This window comes from Nansenia antarctica (genome assembly GCF_963989245.1).
Source record: "Nansenia antarctica genome assembly, chromosome: 9".
Lineage (NCBI taxonomy): Eukaryota > Metazoa > Chordata > Actinopteri > Argentiniformes > Microstomatidae > Nansenia > Nansenia antarctica.
This window is the reverse complement of record NC_137679.1, coordinates 31962039-31979396: the sequence shown is the minus strand read 5'-3', so window position 1 is coordinate 31979396 and position 17358 is coordinate 31962039. Positions and strand designations below refer to the sequence as shown.

The 17358-nt window shown below is 41.4% G+C and overlaps 1 protein-coding gene across 5 annotated transcripts in view; it reads right to left on the bottom strand.

The window, feature by feature from the left end:
* Nucleotides 1-17358, bottom strand: part of LOC308165248 (multiple C2 and transmembrane domain-containing protein 2-like) — a 44908-nt gene that overhangs the window by 14059 nt on the left and 13491 nt on the right. For 2 of the 5 annotated variants that reach the window (XM_080539397.1, XM_080539393.1), the window contains exons 2-8: nt 15460-16068; nt 11924-11971; nt 11121-11238; nt 6103-6245; nt 5527-5603; nt 1721-1832; nt 1532-1570 (exon numbers count right to left, since the gene is read on the bottom strand). In XM_080539397.1, coding sequence (XP_080395523.1) covers nt 1532-1570; nt 1721-1832; nt 5527-5603; nt 6103-6245; nt 11121-11238; nt 11924-11971; nt 15460-16005 — 1083 coding nt within the window. In that variant the 5' untranslated portion in view covers nt 16006-16068. The remainder of the gene's footprint in view (nt 1-1531; nt 1571-1720; nt 1833-5526; nt 5604-6102; nt 6246-11120; nt 11239-11923; nt 11972-15459; nt 16069-17358) is intronic. The other 3 variants (XM_080539394.1, XM_080539395.1, XM_080539396.1) reach the window with 3 other exon arrangements.

The window sequence follows — 17358 nt, the reverse complement described above, 5'->3', positions numbered from 1 at the left end:
AAATGGACCTCCAGTAATCAGAGAAGCAGATTAGAGTACATGCCAACCAGCTAAATTAGACTACATTATCTATTTCTTTCAGTGAAAGAAAATTGAAAACGATCCTTTATTCCATCAGGGGATTAGAGAAAAAAGAAGAAGAAAAAGAAGAAAAAAAGGAAGAAAATGGATTGTTGGCAGCAGTCAGGCAGATTTCTTACAGTGTATATATAAAGAACCATCATCCAAGATAATTAGGTGAGCTTAAAGCGAACCGAGAGAATCTGTTTAACGTGTATTCAATTAAACAGACAAAGCCATATCTGTCACAAAACAATAATGTTCTGTGCATTTCCGTGCTAAATTAAAAAGCATTCTAGAAAGCCATATTTCTACTATTATTAATACTACTAGCATTACCGGTATATACAGAAGAGCACACTTATTGTACTGGTACAGTGTGTATAAAGTTGCTCTTTCATGTTGTATTGTGCTAGAATAAAATAAAAAAATAGATAACTATATATTTCTCCTACCAATAAAGCATTGAACTAATAAATATATTTATTATTTAAATTGAAGAAATTAGTAGAGTTAGGGCAGTATCTTATGGAAAAACACTGTATGGGTTTCTAATGAAACACTGCCCCCTACTGTAAAGAAAGAAATATTGATATTATTAAGTCTACAATAAACATGTTGTTCCCCACGAACGATGTAGCGCCTTGTGTGAATTGGTACTATAGCATCTCCTTGGGGCAATCAGTGTAATTTTGTAAATGCCGAATCATTCAAAATCAAATCGTCAAAATTGTCCCAGTGGTGTCTGGGATATCTCAGTGGTGTCTGGGATATGTCAGTGGTGTCTGGGATATCTCAGGGGTGTCTGGGACATGTCAGTGGTGTCTGGGATATGTCAGTGGTGTCTGGGACATGTCAGTGGTGTCTGGGATATGTCAGTGGTGTCTGGGATATGTCAGTGGTGTCTGGGACATGTCAGTGGTGTCTGGGACATGTCAGTGGTGTCTGGGACATGTCAGTGGTGTCTGGGATATCTCAGGGGTGTCTAGGATATCTCAGTGGTGTCTGGGATATCTCAGTGGTGTCTGGGATATCTCAGTGGTGTCTGGGATATCTCAGTGGTGTCTGGATATCTCTGGTGTCTGGGATATGTCAGTGGTGTCTGGGATATCTCAGTGGTGTCTGGGATATCTCAGTGGTGTCTGGATATGTCAGTGGTGTCTGGGATATCTCAGTGGTGTCTGGGATATCTCAGTGGTGTCTGGGATATCTCAGTGGTGTCTGGGATATCTCAGTGGTGTCTGGGATATCTCAGTGGTGTCTGGGATATGTCAGTGACATTCAAACATATGAACGGACAGAGACAAATCCACAATCCACTCCCCGATTTCATGGTGGGGGACAGCAATGCATTTCATTAGCAAAATAAGACCAATTAGTAAATCAATGTAAAATTAAGATCCGGAATTAGGATTTGGGTTGTTCCTGAAGAGATGCTGCTGGTGCATTGTATCGTTGTATCATGTCTTACCCTAACACTCCTTTTTCGTTTTGGAGGCTTTGGAGACTTCTGCAACAGTTGCATGCAGTTAGATGTAAAACAGAAAATGGTTAGTATACGTATGAGGGGGGGAAAACACAACGAAATGTATGTAAAGACATATTATGGACAATACAGACACTGTGTTTTATGTATAGGGATATAATGTGTCCGCCTTACATGTCTTTTACTTTCTCCGTCTCGGAGGGAAAGGCAGATGTCCACCATGATAAAGCCCATGTCGTCTTCCAGACTGTTGGGGTCATCAAGGCGCAGCGACAGCTCACTTGTTCTGGAACATTTAAGAAGGAGAGGAAGAAGAAGAAGAATGTTTTATTAACCTCTAGGCTCCCACTGCCCCATTGTTGACTTGGGTTAACATGATCACTGTGAATGTGATAGACTTGGGTTAACATGATCACTGTGAATGTGATAGACTTGGGTTAACATGATCACTGTGAATGTGATAGACTTGGGTTAACATGATCACTGTGAATGTGATAGACTTGGGTTAACATGATCGCTGTGAATGTGATAAGACTTGTCAACAGTGATGCCGGTAACGCGATACTAAGTATCGCGATACTCTAATCTGATTACTTTTCCCAGTAACGACTATTCTATCGCGATACTATTTCCAAATCAGTAATCTGATTAAAGTTACTTATTCGAGTGACTGTGCGTTACTATTGCGTTACTACCTCATAACTTAGGCTAAATGCAGTATTTCTTTGTAATGTTCGATAGTAAACAAACATTTATTGCTTTTCTCGCGTCTTGGGGAGTGACGTCAGTGATCACGTTTTCAACACGAGGTGCAGCAGAATCGCTCACGTGTATCACCACGCTGATTGCACAGTGTAAACAGAAGCGTATAATGGAGCGAGAACAGAGATATGCGTTAAATAGCTGGAAATATAGGGATTATTTTGAGTTTGTGTCAGCAAAGGATGACAAGAACATAAATGTTCGTTGTACACTCTGTGCTGGCAAGAAAATATTGTCCTGTGGTAAAAGCCTGAATGGTCAGGGTAGGTTTTAGGTTTTGTGAAACCCCTCCTTGCTAGTTACTGTTAAGGGGAGGCTACCCCCCCTAGACTTTGCCAATAGGCAAAAAAAGAAAGAAAATAGATATCACTATGAACACATTCCCAGTTTGTTATGTACATAAAAACTATGAAAAAATGTATTGCAAGTTTTCTGAATTTATTATTGTTTATGTTTATTATGCAAATTAGATGCTAATTGGACCCAAATCTCCAGGATCACTCACACCATCATATTTGTCAATTTTTTTATTTATTTTTTTTATTTATGTTGACACATAAGAAAACAAACTTTGCACACAGCAGATTGTGTCTATGTCCTCGTATCAGCCCATACATCAGGAAATACTGTCCATAGTCATAAAAAAATCTATTTTCGCCATGGTTTTGGTATAAAATGTACTATAAACAGGGCTATGAATGATATATCATCAAACTCTTGTGTGCAGAGAAGCAGAATATGGATAGGAAGAAATGTGGAAAGTTTGGTCTGTTTTGGTGCAAGGAAAATCCTTGTGTGTGGACAAGTGTGTGGACAAACACATAAAAACAAATTTTCGGGAAAACAGACTCAAAGTTTTGTATTGTGAAATATGAAACATTTTTATTTGAAACTGCTATTCACAAACACAAAACCTAATCAAACCATTAGCAATAAACATCCTAAACACCTGACTGATAACTGAATAACATAAACTGAACAGAAATGCACACAGGCTACAAATAGTGGCTGTTATGGAATAGAAAGTGTCTCCCTCTCTCACAAACCTCTGGCACCACCATGTAATCAGCACACAGAACTACAGCCAGCCAGCCAGCCACACACACACACACACACACACACACACACACACACACACACACACACACACACACACACACACACACACACACACACACACACACACACACACACACACACACACACACACACACACACACACACACACACACACACACACACACACACACACACACACACACACACACACACACACACACACACACACACACACACACACACACACACTTGTGTCAAGCCTAGTTACAGAACCTGGTACTGGTGTGTGAGCACATCTGCCTCTCCTGTGTGTGAGAGAGGGACAGAACCTGGTACTGGCGCCGCAACCGAGTCGGGGCTCGGATATGTGTTCGGCGGGCCCGAGCCGATTCAGGAAATATTAGAACGGCGTCTGTGGCTCGTACGGTTGCGACGCAGCGGTACTTTGACCTGAAGTGCCTAGGCCGAGAAGCCTGAATTTGAGTTATTTTTAAATGCTTTTCGGTCAGCGCGGCCGTTCCGAGGCGCAGAGACGCACCGTTTTCGACGAGGTCATTCGTAAGGGGCTTGGCACCCGTACTCTGTCGAGTTTTTTCTGCTAGGCGCGACCGAAGATGTTCGACATTTGTGAAAACCAGACCTCTAGCTCACTCAGGAGGGGAGTTATGAATTCTGGCCACAGGAGGCCATACAATGGGCTAGAGACTTGAAATCACTTTTGTCTGAAAGCTGGCATCCCACTGATGGTGTGTGTCTTTTTCTGTTCCCCTGGCTACATAGGAAGTGTCCCAAAGGTGAGCCTAAAGTTCAGGAGGTCGCCAATGTTAAACGGCTGAGTGGGGAGGGGTAGTGAGTGACTAAATTGAGTGCTGTTTGGTGATACATTGGGCTAGAGATCTGAAATCACTTTTGGCTGAAAGCTGGCATCCCACTGATGGTGTGTGTCTTTTTCTGTTCCCCTGGCTACATAGGAAGTGTCCCAAAAGTGAGCCTAAAGTTCAGGAGGTCGCCAATGTTAAACGGTGGGTCACAGTGATTGACTAAATTGAGCGCTGTTTGGTGATACATTGGGCTAGAGACTTGAAATCACTTTTGTCTGAAAGCTGGCATCCCACTGATGGTGTGTGTCTTTTTCTGTTCCCCTGGCTACATAGGAAGTGTCCCAAAAGTGTCCCTAAAGTTCAGTAGGTCGCCAATGTTAAACGGCTGAGTGGAGAGGCTAGTTCCGCCTTCCGCGTCACATGGGACACGACAACCAATCACATTCGAGAATTTTCGCATCAACCAATAGAATCGCGTATTCTAAAAGAATGCAACCTATCTATTTTAGTGATTGGTTGCTGATACAAGGGGCGTTGTAAATTTTGGAAGCGGCCATTTTGAGCACAAGAAACACATCTTTCAAACAAGGCCAGGCTTGATGTATTTCAGACAGCAGCCGTTTCGGTAACGCTGTGCGTAAACTACTAACTTTTGGCGAATTTATGAGGATTTTACGGACGCATGCACCACAATCAAGTAAAATAAACAACCAAATGTGTTTTTGTCGACGTTGTATTGTCACTAATATGAAAGAAAACATGTTTAGGAGGCAAAAGAGCAACTCATCTCAAAATCGGGGAAAAATGGGAAATTGCGTTTTGAGGGGGGTAGCCCCACTTAAATAAAGATTATATTTATTTTATTGTTTAAAAACAAGTATTTATGTTGGGTGAGGCAAAGAAAGACTCTTTATTTTGTTGTTTTAAGTTATTGTTTAAAGTTTAATTATGTAATTTAAGTTACTGTTAAAATAAAGTGAGTTTTGGCAAAACCAGTTTTCATTTTTATGTTGCGGGTGGGGGGGGGGGGGGGGGTCGGGTGCCTAGGCAGCTGCCAATAGTAACTAAAAAAGTAACTAGTAATCTAACTTAGTTACTTTTAAAATCAAGTAATCAGTAAAGTAACTAGATTACTTTTTAAAGGAGTAATCAGTAATCAGTAATCAGAATACTTTTTCAAAGTAACTGTGGCAACACTGCTTGTCAGTGAGTCATAACAAGGAGTTCATGTCGAGCATCAATAGTGCAAGTCATAACACATCACAGTCAGAACCAGTCTTTCACAGACATTGTGAAATGTAGACACGGCGTGTGTGACGCGATGCATGGGTCACTCACTTTTCCAGCTCTAGCTCGCTCAGGAGGATGTAGCAGGAACCCATGAAGTCATCGGTGGTCAGATCCCGGTCGTACACCTGAACGGAACCCCAGACCAAATAAGCATGTTACTGTAACACACAATCATGGAGACCTCACGTCATCTACCCTTCTACCCAAGTTCCCCTCCAGGGTTCCTACAAGTTTCAACAAGTCAAATTCAAGACCTCTTTGAATAGAATTTTAGACCTATTCGCGACACCATGTGATAGCTTTTTGTCATCCTGCCGTAGCTTTGTTCGCCAATAATTTCTCCCGGGGGCAGCGAATTGGCATTTTTTTGGTTCCAGCTTGATTAATTTCCACGTAAATAGATGTGGTCGGACTGATTTCCTTGCAGGACAAGCTAATCTCGTTTTTTAGACATAGCATCTCATTTTTTAGACCTAATAACTGAAAAGGGTGCCCTTTTTAGGCCTTATATATATATATATCCATCGGATTGCTGGATTTTAGACTTTACAGCTTTTTAAGACCAGCGCGGGAACCCTGCCCTCTTGGCTCCACAACATGCATGGTGAAGTGATGAGCCTTTACCTTGATGTAGAGTCTCTGCTCCAGCTCGCGCACCGGGAAGGAAAAGGACTCATTCCATGCTGGGTTGAGGTTTTTGTAAACAACTTTGCTTTTGTAGAATGTTTTCCCGTCCAGTTTGAATTTCACGTACGGATCACTTGTACCTGAGGAAGGACAAACATTTCAATCAACAATAAATACTCAATCAACTTCTGGGACACCCTTGACGTTTTTTTATCCACATTTTGTCACAATACTATACTTATACTTGTAGGTCATCTGAATCGAGAGATGAGATTCTGGTGTCAGAGATTAATAAAGCATTGGATTTAGTGTGTTAGAGTTACAATTGTCTCAGCAGTAACAAATGGGCTTGCTGATTAAATAGGGTGGCATTCAGCTTGGTTGTACTGTAGATGGGAAGTGGTAAATGAGCCTGCTGGCATCTAGGGCTGCTTTGGTTACATCACTGAAGAACAGGTTGACACAAATAAAGATGTGTGCATTAAAGAGACAGGATGACACAGATTCTAACAAGGCAAGCTGTTAGGCCCGTCTGTACTGCAGCCACAACACACTAGAGTCCAGAACAATGAAAAAAATAGAGACGACCTCATTTAGTTTTATACTGCCTCTGTGGTTTTATTCTACCGAATGTATGAAGGAGGGTTAGGGTTTTTATTTATCTATTGTATTTGATGACAGTCGACTTTGGTGTACAGTATATTCAATTATTAATTAAACACAAAACAATTAGGTAGATTGAAGACACAATATTAAATGTTCAACCTAGAACTATTAGGAGGAGATGTCACTTAGGGTAATATAAGGACATCTCAACTATAGTAAAATGTGGATTCCTTTCCTTTTGGCATTAGAAATGCCTCTAAATACAATAAACAATACTGGCCTGCAATATACCCTGTTGTCTTCAACAAGTCACTATCATTCACCACTATTCTGTGGATTTGGGTAGGAGAGGAAGTGGTTTAGTGTGTGAAAGAATATTAGAGAGAAGAGAAAGAGTCCTTACCATAGAAGTGTGTGAACGTTTAAAAGGGGCAATCTGGGATTGGTACATACATTTTTGGACTTTTAATACAATGCACAATACTGGCCTGTATTCATTAAGTCACTATCAACCAGAGGAAGTGGTTTACTTTAGTTCAGCTGATGGACTCAATGTGTGATACATACACCACCGTTTCCTGTGGTGTATCCAGGGGCGCCGCTAGGGGGTGGTAAGTTAGGACGATTCTAAGGGCCCAGCACTGACAGGGGCCCACGAGAATCTTTAAAAAAATAAAAATAATAATAATAATTATTATTATTATTATTATTATCATAAGGACGTTAATGTAGCCGAATTCTAATTATAATTCTATGTATTAAAAAAGTCACAAAAGAAACAAACTGGAGTTTTGTTTCTATGTTTAACAAAATTAAGCCTTATTATTTACCCCTCTCTTTATTCATTGCATGGTTCAGTCCACCGCGCGCGAGCTGCTAGACTAGAGGAACGTTACCGCAAATATTCTGACAAGGTTTCCATGACCAACATGTCCTGCTGTAGTATGTGTGTGGGACAGATGGAGGACAGCCAGATTGGAAATGCATCAAATGTACGTGTGCGTGCGTGGACGATGTCGTGAAAGGCAAAGCCAAAGTCAGGGTCACAAAAGAGAAAAGTAAAAAAATCACTAAAAACAGTGGTTTAGTGATCTAATCACTGCGTGGATGATCTAGTTAGCTCGCTATAGCTAATTAACATTAACTTCAAGTATAGTTAACTTACAGTGCACTGTCAGTATAATTTCAGTTAAATGTATGAGATGAGTGCAATTTTGGTCCAAATATTATTAGGTTATTAGAGCTGAATTTGTATCCAGCAGCTATGCACTTTTGCTATAGCTAGCTAGTATAATGTTACATGCTAATGACGTCATGCACAGATGCAGCCTCCCAGTTGAAGGAGAAGGAGGTGAGCAGTAGGAGTTTGGGGTTAACAAACAGATTTAGAATATTTTAATGTATGCTGCATTACCATGCAAGCATTGAATACAACTTTAGCTAATATTCATATTTAGTTAATAGTTCTTCCAGTAATTGCAATAACATTGACCACTGGCATCTTAATAATATTGTTAGCTAGCTAGATAACATTTAAGTTAGCTAATCTGGTGTAATGTATGTATTATTATGTTAATACTATTATAGGACATATTATGAATTATGTACCTATGGATACTCCATGCCAGGGCCCTCTTCAAGCAAGGCAGCCAGAGAGGAGAGCAGAGGTGGGGGGTAGTGGTGGTCTAGTGGATAGTGAGTTGGACTTGTTATCGGAAGGTTGTGAGTTCAAATCCCGCCTGAAACCTCACCACTACTAGTGTGCCCTTGAGTAAGGCACTTAGCCTTCAGTTACTCCAGGGGGAATGTCCCTGTAATTCGTAATTGTTTTGATTAAAAGCGTCTGCTAAATGGCCAAATTAATTAAAATTTAAAAAATTAAGAGGTAAAGAGGCAGAAGAAGAAGAGCAAGAAGTAACAAAGGACAATGACAGCAGCACAGCAAGTTGGCTTCATCACTAGATTTCAAGGATCTTATTAAATATTTTGCTACTAAGAAGGCCCAGCGTTTAGCTTTGATTTGATTTGATCTCTTTACTCCTATCTTGAATCGTTGTGCATTAGGCTAGATATAGTTTTTAGCTCTCCAGGTATACTATTCCACAGTACTGCCGCAGTGTAAAAATAAAAATCTTCCCATTTCACTATTCAATTTCGCTGGCACCATGTCTGTGTTGCTCCCTCTTGTATAACTTAAGACACGTTTGTCTTTGTGTGAAACAAGCAATGCTGAGTCAGTAAATATCTCTCTGCTGTAATTCTTCATGGATCTAATCCTGACAGTATTATGGCCAACTGGTCTTTACAAGATCTACATTTATTTAGACACAATACCACCCCATTAAAATTATATTTTTTACTTTTTGTGTGATTTATACTTTTATAATTGGGTTCCAATCTTCATTTAATTATACTTTTGTCCTTGTGTTGTTCAAGTCTTAATTTAATAAGTTAAAGAATGTTGAGATTTCTTTGCTGAATTGTTGATTCCTCTATTTACAAAAGATGTCCATCATTGGATTTCTTGCAGTGCATCAATAGTTCATCAACTTCAACTGGGTTTAGGTTGATGGGTGGTTTAGGTGGGGGGGCCCAAAATGATATTCTGTCATGGGGCCCAGAATCTCTAGCGGCGCCCCTGGGTGTATCACACCAACAACCAACAACCAATGGGAGCTTTGTCAGTGTTGAAACAATTAGGGCTACAAGTGTGTAAACTATGTTGAGAAGTATCTAGAAGCTGTATTTATTGTAAGTCGCTTTGGATAAAGGCATCTCCTAAATGCCAAAAATGTAATGTAAATGCAGAAGCTAATATTCTTTTGCAAGTAATAATTCATCACATCTGCCAACAGATGGCAGTATATTCAATATGGTTGCCTGTGTGTGTGTGTGTGTGTGTGTGTGTGTGTGTGTGTGTGTGTGTGTGTGTGTGTGTGTACTATAAACAAAGCCCGGTCAGAGCAGTACTCAAGTCAGCTCAATACATTTATGAAAATCTCTTAACTTATTACAGACATTTTAAAATGAGAAAATAACCCCTGATGCAGCACATCGACACGCTGTCCGGTCTAACAACAGACGGTATTCTGAAATAATGCCTGCACATGAACCGAATCCCACGGTACCCCAGCCCATCTTTAAATGTTTAAACAGAGCGTTGCTGTGTAAACGACCAGGGAACAGGATCCCTGTTCGGTCGTCATGCCTGTGTCAATTGTGTTACGTAACCAAAACAAGGGCGTAGCCAGACTGCAGGTGTGTCTCGCCCTTCTCGCCCCTGACAGGCTTTAATATGCTGTGTGGAATGCTGCCCCGGCTTACAGCATGTCATTCTGTTATTTAGACTTAATACCGTAGACACACTCGGAGAAAGTCAAAGACAAAGTCAGGCATTCCTACCTCACTGACAAAACCGGATGACATTTGATGACGGCACAAACAACCTCTGTGTTCAATTCGACTGTGTATTTAACCAGAACAATTAGGTCATTTTGTTCTTTCTCTCTTTGTCCTATTTCATACCTGAGGACATTCCCCAGAGAGAGAGGAAGAAAGAGATAAAGGAAGAACAAAAAGGAAATAAACCCCTGACATTGAGATGCGAGACATCAATGAGGGGCGTTTCCCCATCGGCTCAGTGACTCCCACCTGCTTCTTACTCACTGGTTTAAAGTATGACTGTGCTTACCACAGAAAATGTGTCAATGTTTAAAAAGGGGAAGTCTGGGATTTGTAAACCCATTTTTGGACTTTTAAAACGATTTACATTGTATATAGCATTGATTCTTGGAGAATATTACTTATCGATTCCTCATGAGCTTAGAACTGTCTCACCTCATCAGAACCTAAAATACCCTCGCTGAACACTTAATTAGGAACACACTTTATTAGGTACACCTTCTTATTCGTTCAGGTGGTGTAAGGGTGTGAGGAATGTTTTCTTGGTACACTTTGGGCCTGTTAATACCAATCAATCATTGCTTGAATGCCACTGCCTATTTGAGTATTGTTGCTGACCATGTGCATCCCTTCATGGTCACAATGTGCCCATCTTCTAATGGCTACTTCCAGTTGAGGCTGTTTTGAGAGCAAAGGGAGGCCCTACCCAGTATTAGTAGTGTTCCTAATAAAGTGTTTGGTGAGTGTAGCTGCCTCAGTTGCTTTTCAACTTTCTAACCTTATCAGAACCTAAAATATAAAGTTAGATTTATTACAATGTAATTGTAAACAAACAAATTGTAGCATCAAAACAGTTAACACTATCACTGATCTCATGGATGGTCAGTGCTTGCATCCATAGCTTGGTCCATGAAGGAGGGGCTACGTTTCTCCAGCCCCATTCCTCAGCTGTTTGTGGCGGGGAGATTGAACCTTTCAAGTGTTGAGAGACGGAAGCAAAGTCTTACCACAGCGGTCCCTGATGACCAGGTTGTGTCCCTCCTTCAGGTTGATAGTGAGGAGGTAGGACCTCTGGGACTCTTGGACGTTCTCCGAAACATTCAGCATCTCATTGCTCATCTCCAACTGAGGACATAGAAACAGATAAAAGCATCACTTTTCTATCCATTACAGTCGTTTGGAATCAAGTCCTGGTTTGTCCATACACAAAACAGCAATGAAATAGTAGCAAAAGCAGATGGCCACTGCATTACATGCTAAAAACAAGCTCAAGTACAGGACATGAACATCGCTAATGATCTATTTCCATGAGATTCGATTCATTTTGGATGTGCTTTTGATAGGCTGTTCTCTTTTGTCTACATCATTCATCGTAGCTGTGGTTTATCCCAATTAAGCCTCACCACAATAATAATACCACCATCCTTTTAGAGAATAAACCCTGGTCTCTTGACAGAGCCCAGCTCAGAGCAAGCACTAACCCTGACCCCCAGCCAGAATGACCCAGACACAGTACACATAGACGTCCTGTTCTGAACTGTACTGGACATTCCCTACCACAAGGTCCTGTCCATATTGCAATAATCTGGAATTAAACTTTCCAGCTTCAATGTCAGCCAAGGGACAGAGCTGCTATCTGCAGGCTACACAATAGAGGCCCATGTTCCTACACTTCACAGCAACGCACCGGTGGACACCCTTCACGCCAACAGTCAGTCATTGCACCTACTAAAGGACTCTCAGAAGGCAAGAACAATGATGTCATCCTGATATATACAGCACCGCCTTCAACCAATCAGAAAGCACTTACACTGTCCTTCTCCTGGAATGTTTGGTCATGGCCATCTTGTCTGGGCTGCTGTGGAGGACACAAATAATGTTCATTCATCGTAGTTTTTGTTGTTGTTGTTGTTTGTTGACAATATACAAATACTTTTTAGTCTCGCGGCCACAAATTTACATCAGTTATTTCCTGTGATCCCATAAACTTGCTTGCGGGTGATGCCAACACATAATAAAGGTGTCCAATTGTATTCTCATCACCTAAAGATGGTCTAATTGGTTGGATCTGAACTCTGAAACACCTATTATAGGTGCAATGCATAGACGTTGTTTGTTTTAACAAATCTTGTCTTAAATCTTGTCTTAAATCATAGAGGGAAGTTCGATTTTATCTGGGGAACCCAAAACATCCATTGATCCATTGAAAGCAGGGGATCCCATGGGGCCCTGACCACAAGTTTGGGAACTGCTGCTGTACATCATGATACGCGCTGAATCTAATCGACTAACTATCCACTGAGACTGCTCTCCTTGCGGTCACAGAGGCCCTCCACTCTGCTCAAGCTTCCTACCTCTCCTCTGTTCTCATTCTCCTCTGCGTGTCTCGCTGACATCTCTACATGGATGTCAGTCCACCACCTCAAGCTCAACCTTAACAAAACTGAGTGACACTTCCTCCCTGGGAAAGCCTGCCCTCTCCAAGACTTCTCCATCACAGTTGAGAACTCTACTGTACCCTCCTCCCAGACAGCCAAGAACCTTGAAGTGACCCTGAAGAAGAGAACATCGCAGCGACAGCACTGCCCCCCCCCCCTGGGGAAACAAGCTTCCCATGGCTGTCAGAACTACAGAATCACTCCCCATCTTCCGTCAGAGACTGAAGACCCATCTCTTCAGGGTACACCTTAACTGCTCCTCATGAGACATCTACTACCCCCCTGCACTGTGTCTCCAGAGACACCTGCTTCCTCACCCTATACTGTTTTTCCTGAGATATCTACTACCCCTGTGTGCTGCTTCTCCATTGTCTATTAAAAAAAAATCGTTCTTCTTCTAGCACGATGACTGCCAATGGCCGCTGGCCTGAGCTAGATTGCTTTTCCTGCCACGACTGGTGGATTGATGATTCACTTAGCCTACTTAGTCAAATGTATTGATTGTAAGTCACTTTGGAATAAGGCGTCTGCTAAATGCCAAAAATGTATACCAGTAGGTATAAAGAAGAATACAAACCAGACTGAGACAAAACCAGACAAATAAAATAACAATTCACAATTTTAACAGCCTAAAGCCCAGTGAGTGAGCTGGCGAGAATCTAGCACTGCATCAGGGTACAGCCTTCATGTTTTATTACAAATTCCTTTACCGCAGGATAGAAAGAATGCTAAGCCTAAGAACAGAACAGAGTACACCGTAATGACATGAAGAATTTGATTTACTCTTTATACCAAACAAAGTCATGCATGTTTCCTGTCAGAGTACAGAGTCATTTACTCTTTAGTGCAAAATCAGATGTATTTGGTTATTGTTTTTCTAACCTTGGTTTGACTAAATTGTATTTTTGAGTGTGTGTGCGTAAGATGACCTTGTCAATGCTGGACGTGTTTGTTTCAGCCTTGGTCCCAACCCAAAAAGTTCGCTCTGAGGTGAAGCACTTGATGTTTCAAGGTCTCCCAAATAGACGTAACCAAACACCTTGAGTTGAACAACATTATTTCAACCATGAAGAATAGCTGTTGCATTAATGGGGATCAGAATAAACTAACCTAAAGTACTGTAAACAACCTGTGGCTTTTCAGAGGCTGAGGCTGAAGTCACAGCTTTACTGAGAAACTAAATGACCAAATACTGTACAACAAATCCAGGCAATTCTGGACTTAACAGGGACGCAACTAACAAATTGTTTTGTTCTGTGACTCATGCATCATGACTGCTCTTGACCCTTGTTCTTATGGAACATTTTACCTGTTTAAGAGTGTTTGCTAAATACAGGCGTGCAAACTGGTGATGGCCCAAAACGGTGACCCATTTTCTTTGCGGCTAACCTTAGGGGGGGGATAGCGCTAGTACTAATGGTGTTAAATAGATACCGCTAGCACTAACGGTGGTCTAACAGTGATGTGTGTGGAAGTAGCGGCAGCCCTGACCTCAACACCTGCAGAATTACTTAGAAAACAGTTTACTGTGACTGTGTTCTCTATGCTGTCTGGAATTATACCTAGCTGCCTGAAGCTAAAAGTAATTTTTTTGCAGATCTACACAATTCACATGGATGACCTATTTTGAGATAAAAACGGCTAATTTAGCAGAAAGGTGACAAGTTTGCACCCCTGAAATAACTCAAATGTGTCAAATTAATAATGAGATAAGCCCTTTATGAGATAAATAACCCTAAAGTACTGTACAGAGTAAGGGGACACCAGTGCGCATACAAACCCCCTGGTCCACTCACAGGGCTTAGGAGGACTATTGTATTACACATCAACCTTTGTCCTGAGCAAAATATCGGCTCTATTTTGAACTGATCATACGCTGAATAAATTCTTCATTCAATCATCAAGCATAGTTGACAGTCAGTTTACACACACACAATGCTCAGCACACACTCTTAATCTAACTGTGGTTGTATAGTGTGCTGAGTTGTTGTGAATGGTCACAAAGCAGATGAATAGGTTGCCCATGGATATCACTTTCCAATACAAACACAGTTGGAAAGATATTAGTTGTGTGTTATACCGACCTAAAGTCAATATTATTGCGTAACCTGTGCATACTGCTACCCATTTTAGAATCTATTCTTTGAATATTTTGTCAACATTGTAAATGTCAACTGAGTCTTGACCTATAGGTGGCCAGTCTGGTTTAGATTAGATTAGATTAGATTCAACTTTATTGTCATTGCAGAGTACAAGTACCATACAACGAAATGCAGTTTAGCATCTAACCAGAAGTGCAAATAGTGATATAAAACATGAAAGTGATAGGTACAGTATGGCAAGCACGGTAGTTAGCGGTAGATACAGGAGAGGATAGCAGTAAGCTATGTACAGTATGGTGTATACAGCTCCATTGTCCTGTCTGCCCTGAAAAGGCTCTGTCCTGTTAGCGTAGCAATAAGAGAAAATCATAATGCTGCAATCCATAATCCTCATCTGGTGTTGCTGTAGTAACCAAAGTAAAATGTCAAAAAGGCTCTCTATTGTTATTATTATTATAAGTTAATATGATGACACATTTTTATTTTTCACTTATTAATTGTTATTTTATCTCATGTTTTATGTAAAGCACTATAGGTCTACAGTTGTATGAATTACCTGTTACCAAAGATACAGTACCAGTCATAAGTTTGGACACACTTCCCCATTCAATTAAATGGGGAATTGTGTCCAAACTTTTGACTGGTACTGTACATAGAAACCAGAGTAAAGTGGCTTCTCATCATGCAAAATGTATTTGTTAAGTGCCTGAATATTATAATCATAATAATTAAACGATCAAATTTGATTTATAAAAAAAAAAGAATAAAAAAAAATATATACATGATTTATATATAAAACGTGTTACCTCAGTCCGGTCCTCCGATATCTCCACAGAGGGGATGTCTCTGCTGCTGTGCAGCATTACAGGTTCAGCGGGGGCCAGCTCTGGCGTTTCCAAGTCCCCAGGTCCCCAGTTCTCCACTGGGGACTCCTCCTCATAAGGACTAGTACCCTCAGACCCCTGAGAGGTCCAGTCTGCGGTATCCTCAGGCACGCTCAGTCTGTGTGCACTCACACCAACAGCAGACTCTGAGGCGCTAGCAGGGGAGCTAACTCTAGCCGTGGCCGCGCCCCCTCTGTCTCCCAGGGGCTTAGGGCTGCAGGGGTTGCTGTAGCTGCCTGCTGAGGGGTCGTAGTCCGCTGGCAGCCGGAGGAAGGGGGAGGTCACAGGGCTGGACTCCTGCGGCATGCGTCTCATATCGGGCACCGAGCAGCTCATCCGCTGGTCTAGCATGTGGACCGGCCGGGCGTCCAGCTTGCTGGGGCTCTTGTTGCCTCGACGGAGGTTGCTGAGCAGAGGTCTGGCTTTCTGGCGCAGGTGGCTGAACACGCTCGGCTTCTTGGAGTCCATGACGACGGGAGAGGTACAGGTGGAGGTCTATAGCCTGTCTAGTGCTGGACTACGACCCAAGGGCTGCAAAACAAACAAAACGGAAAAAAATGTCACTGTCAAAGACTGTCATTCAAACTGTCATTGCGAACAAAGACATTATACTGATTTGATTAGGCCTACAAAGATACCAATTTTCATTTATTCAAAGTGTCGTAAAAAGAGAAGGTCTATGGTCTCGCATCAGATCAAAATAGAACCCCGGCTGAATGTTATGATTACACTATACAGCCATTACACTACTGTGTGCTTCAGGGGTGGCTTCAGGGGTGGCAGAGGTCCAGCTAATTCGCATGGAATGGAATGAGGAATGGTATCATTCCTCGTTCAATTCCAATCCATGCATTACAATGGCCCTGTCCTCGAATTACGCCTCCACCAGCCTCCCCAGGTGTGCCTTGTTGTCTTTGGCCTTGTTGTATCTGATCTACGGCTACTGTAATCTATTACTATACTGCACATGGGTCAAGATGCAATGCTTTGTTGATATACAGCAAGGAGGCCTCATTTACATAAAGGCCTCATTTACATAAATAAGTCAGTAGTATCATAGAGGCATGTTGCATCATATACCTGCAGGGATTGGACAATGGGATAATTCTTAGTTTGACGTAGTTGACCAGGCAACTACGTCAAACTAGTCCAATATAGACACTAAATGTTTATTGGTGTGTGTCTGTGTCATTCTTTTCACTCTTCACTCGCAAGCCCATCTGCAGTCTTCCAATAGAACCTAGCTACTTATCTTAACTCTTCCACTGGACAGTTGGAAAACAGCTAGCTGCTTATCTTGTAAGTCGGCGATCAATCAAATTGTTCAGACTTTTAATCTGGAAAATGTAAATAAATGTCAACGTTGTTGAAAATCAATTACATACTCGCTAGTCAAGCCAAAATATTGCAATGCAATGGATTTGGTGAGTAATCTCCACTACTACGGTACTTACTTAACTATAACACTACTTTACATTGTTAGCAGGCTCACAAAACAAACTAACAAGTGTTAGTTGACTAGCGAGTGTGTCACTGATTGTCAACAACGTTGACATCACAAATGCCAAATGCCATCACAAATGCCAAAAATGTAAATGCGTGTGTGAAGGAGGACTAACAAGTGTTAGTTGACTAGCGAGTGTGTCAATGATTGTCAACAACGTTGACATCACAAATGCCAAATGCCATCACAAATGCTAAAAATTTAAATATGCGTGTGTGAAGGAGGAGTACTGCTGAAACCCTAAAGAAAACAATACCTTCCCTGATGAGCTGTCAATGCTACCGCAATGACATATTGCACTCTCACTAAACTACTGC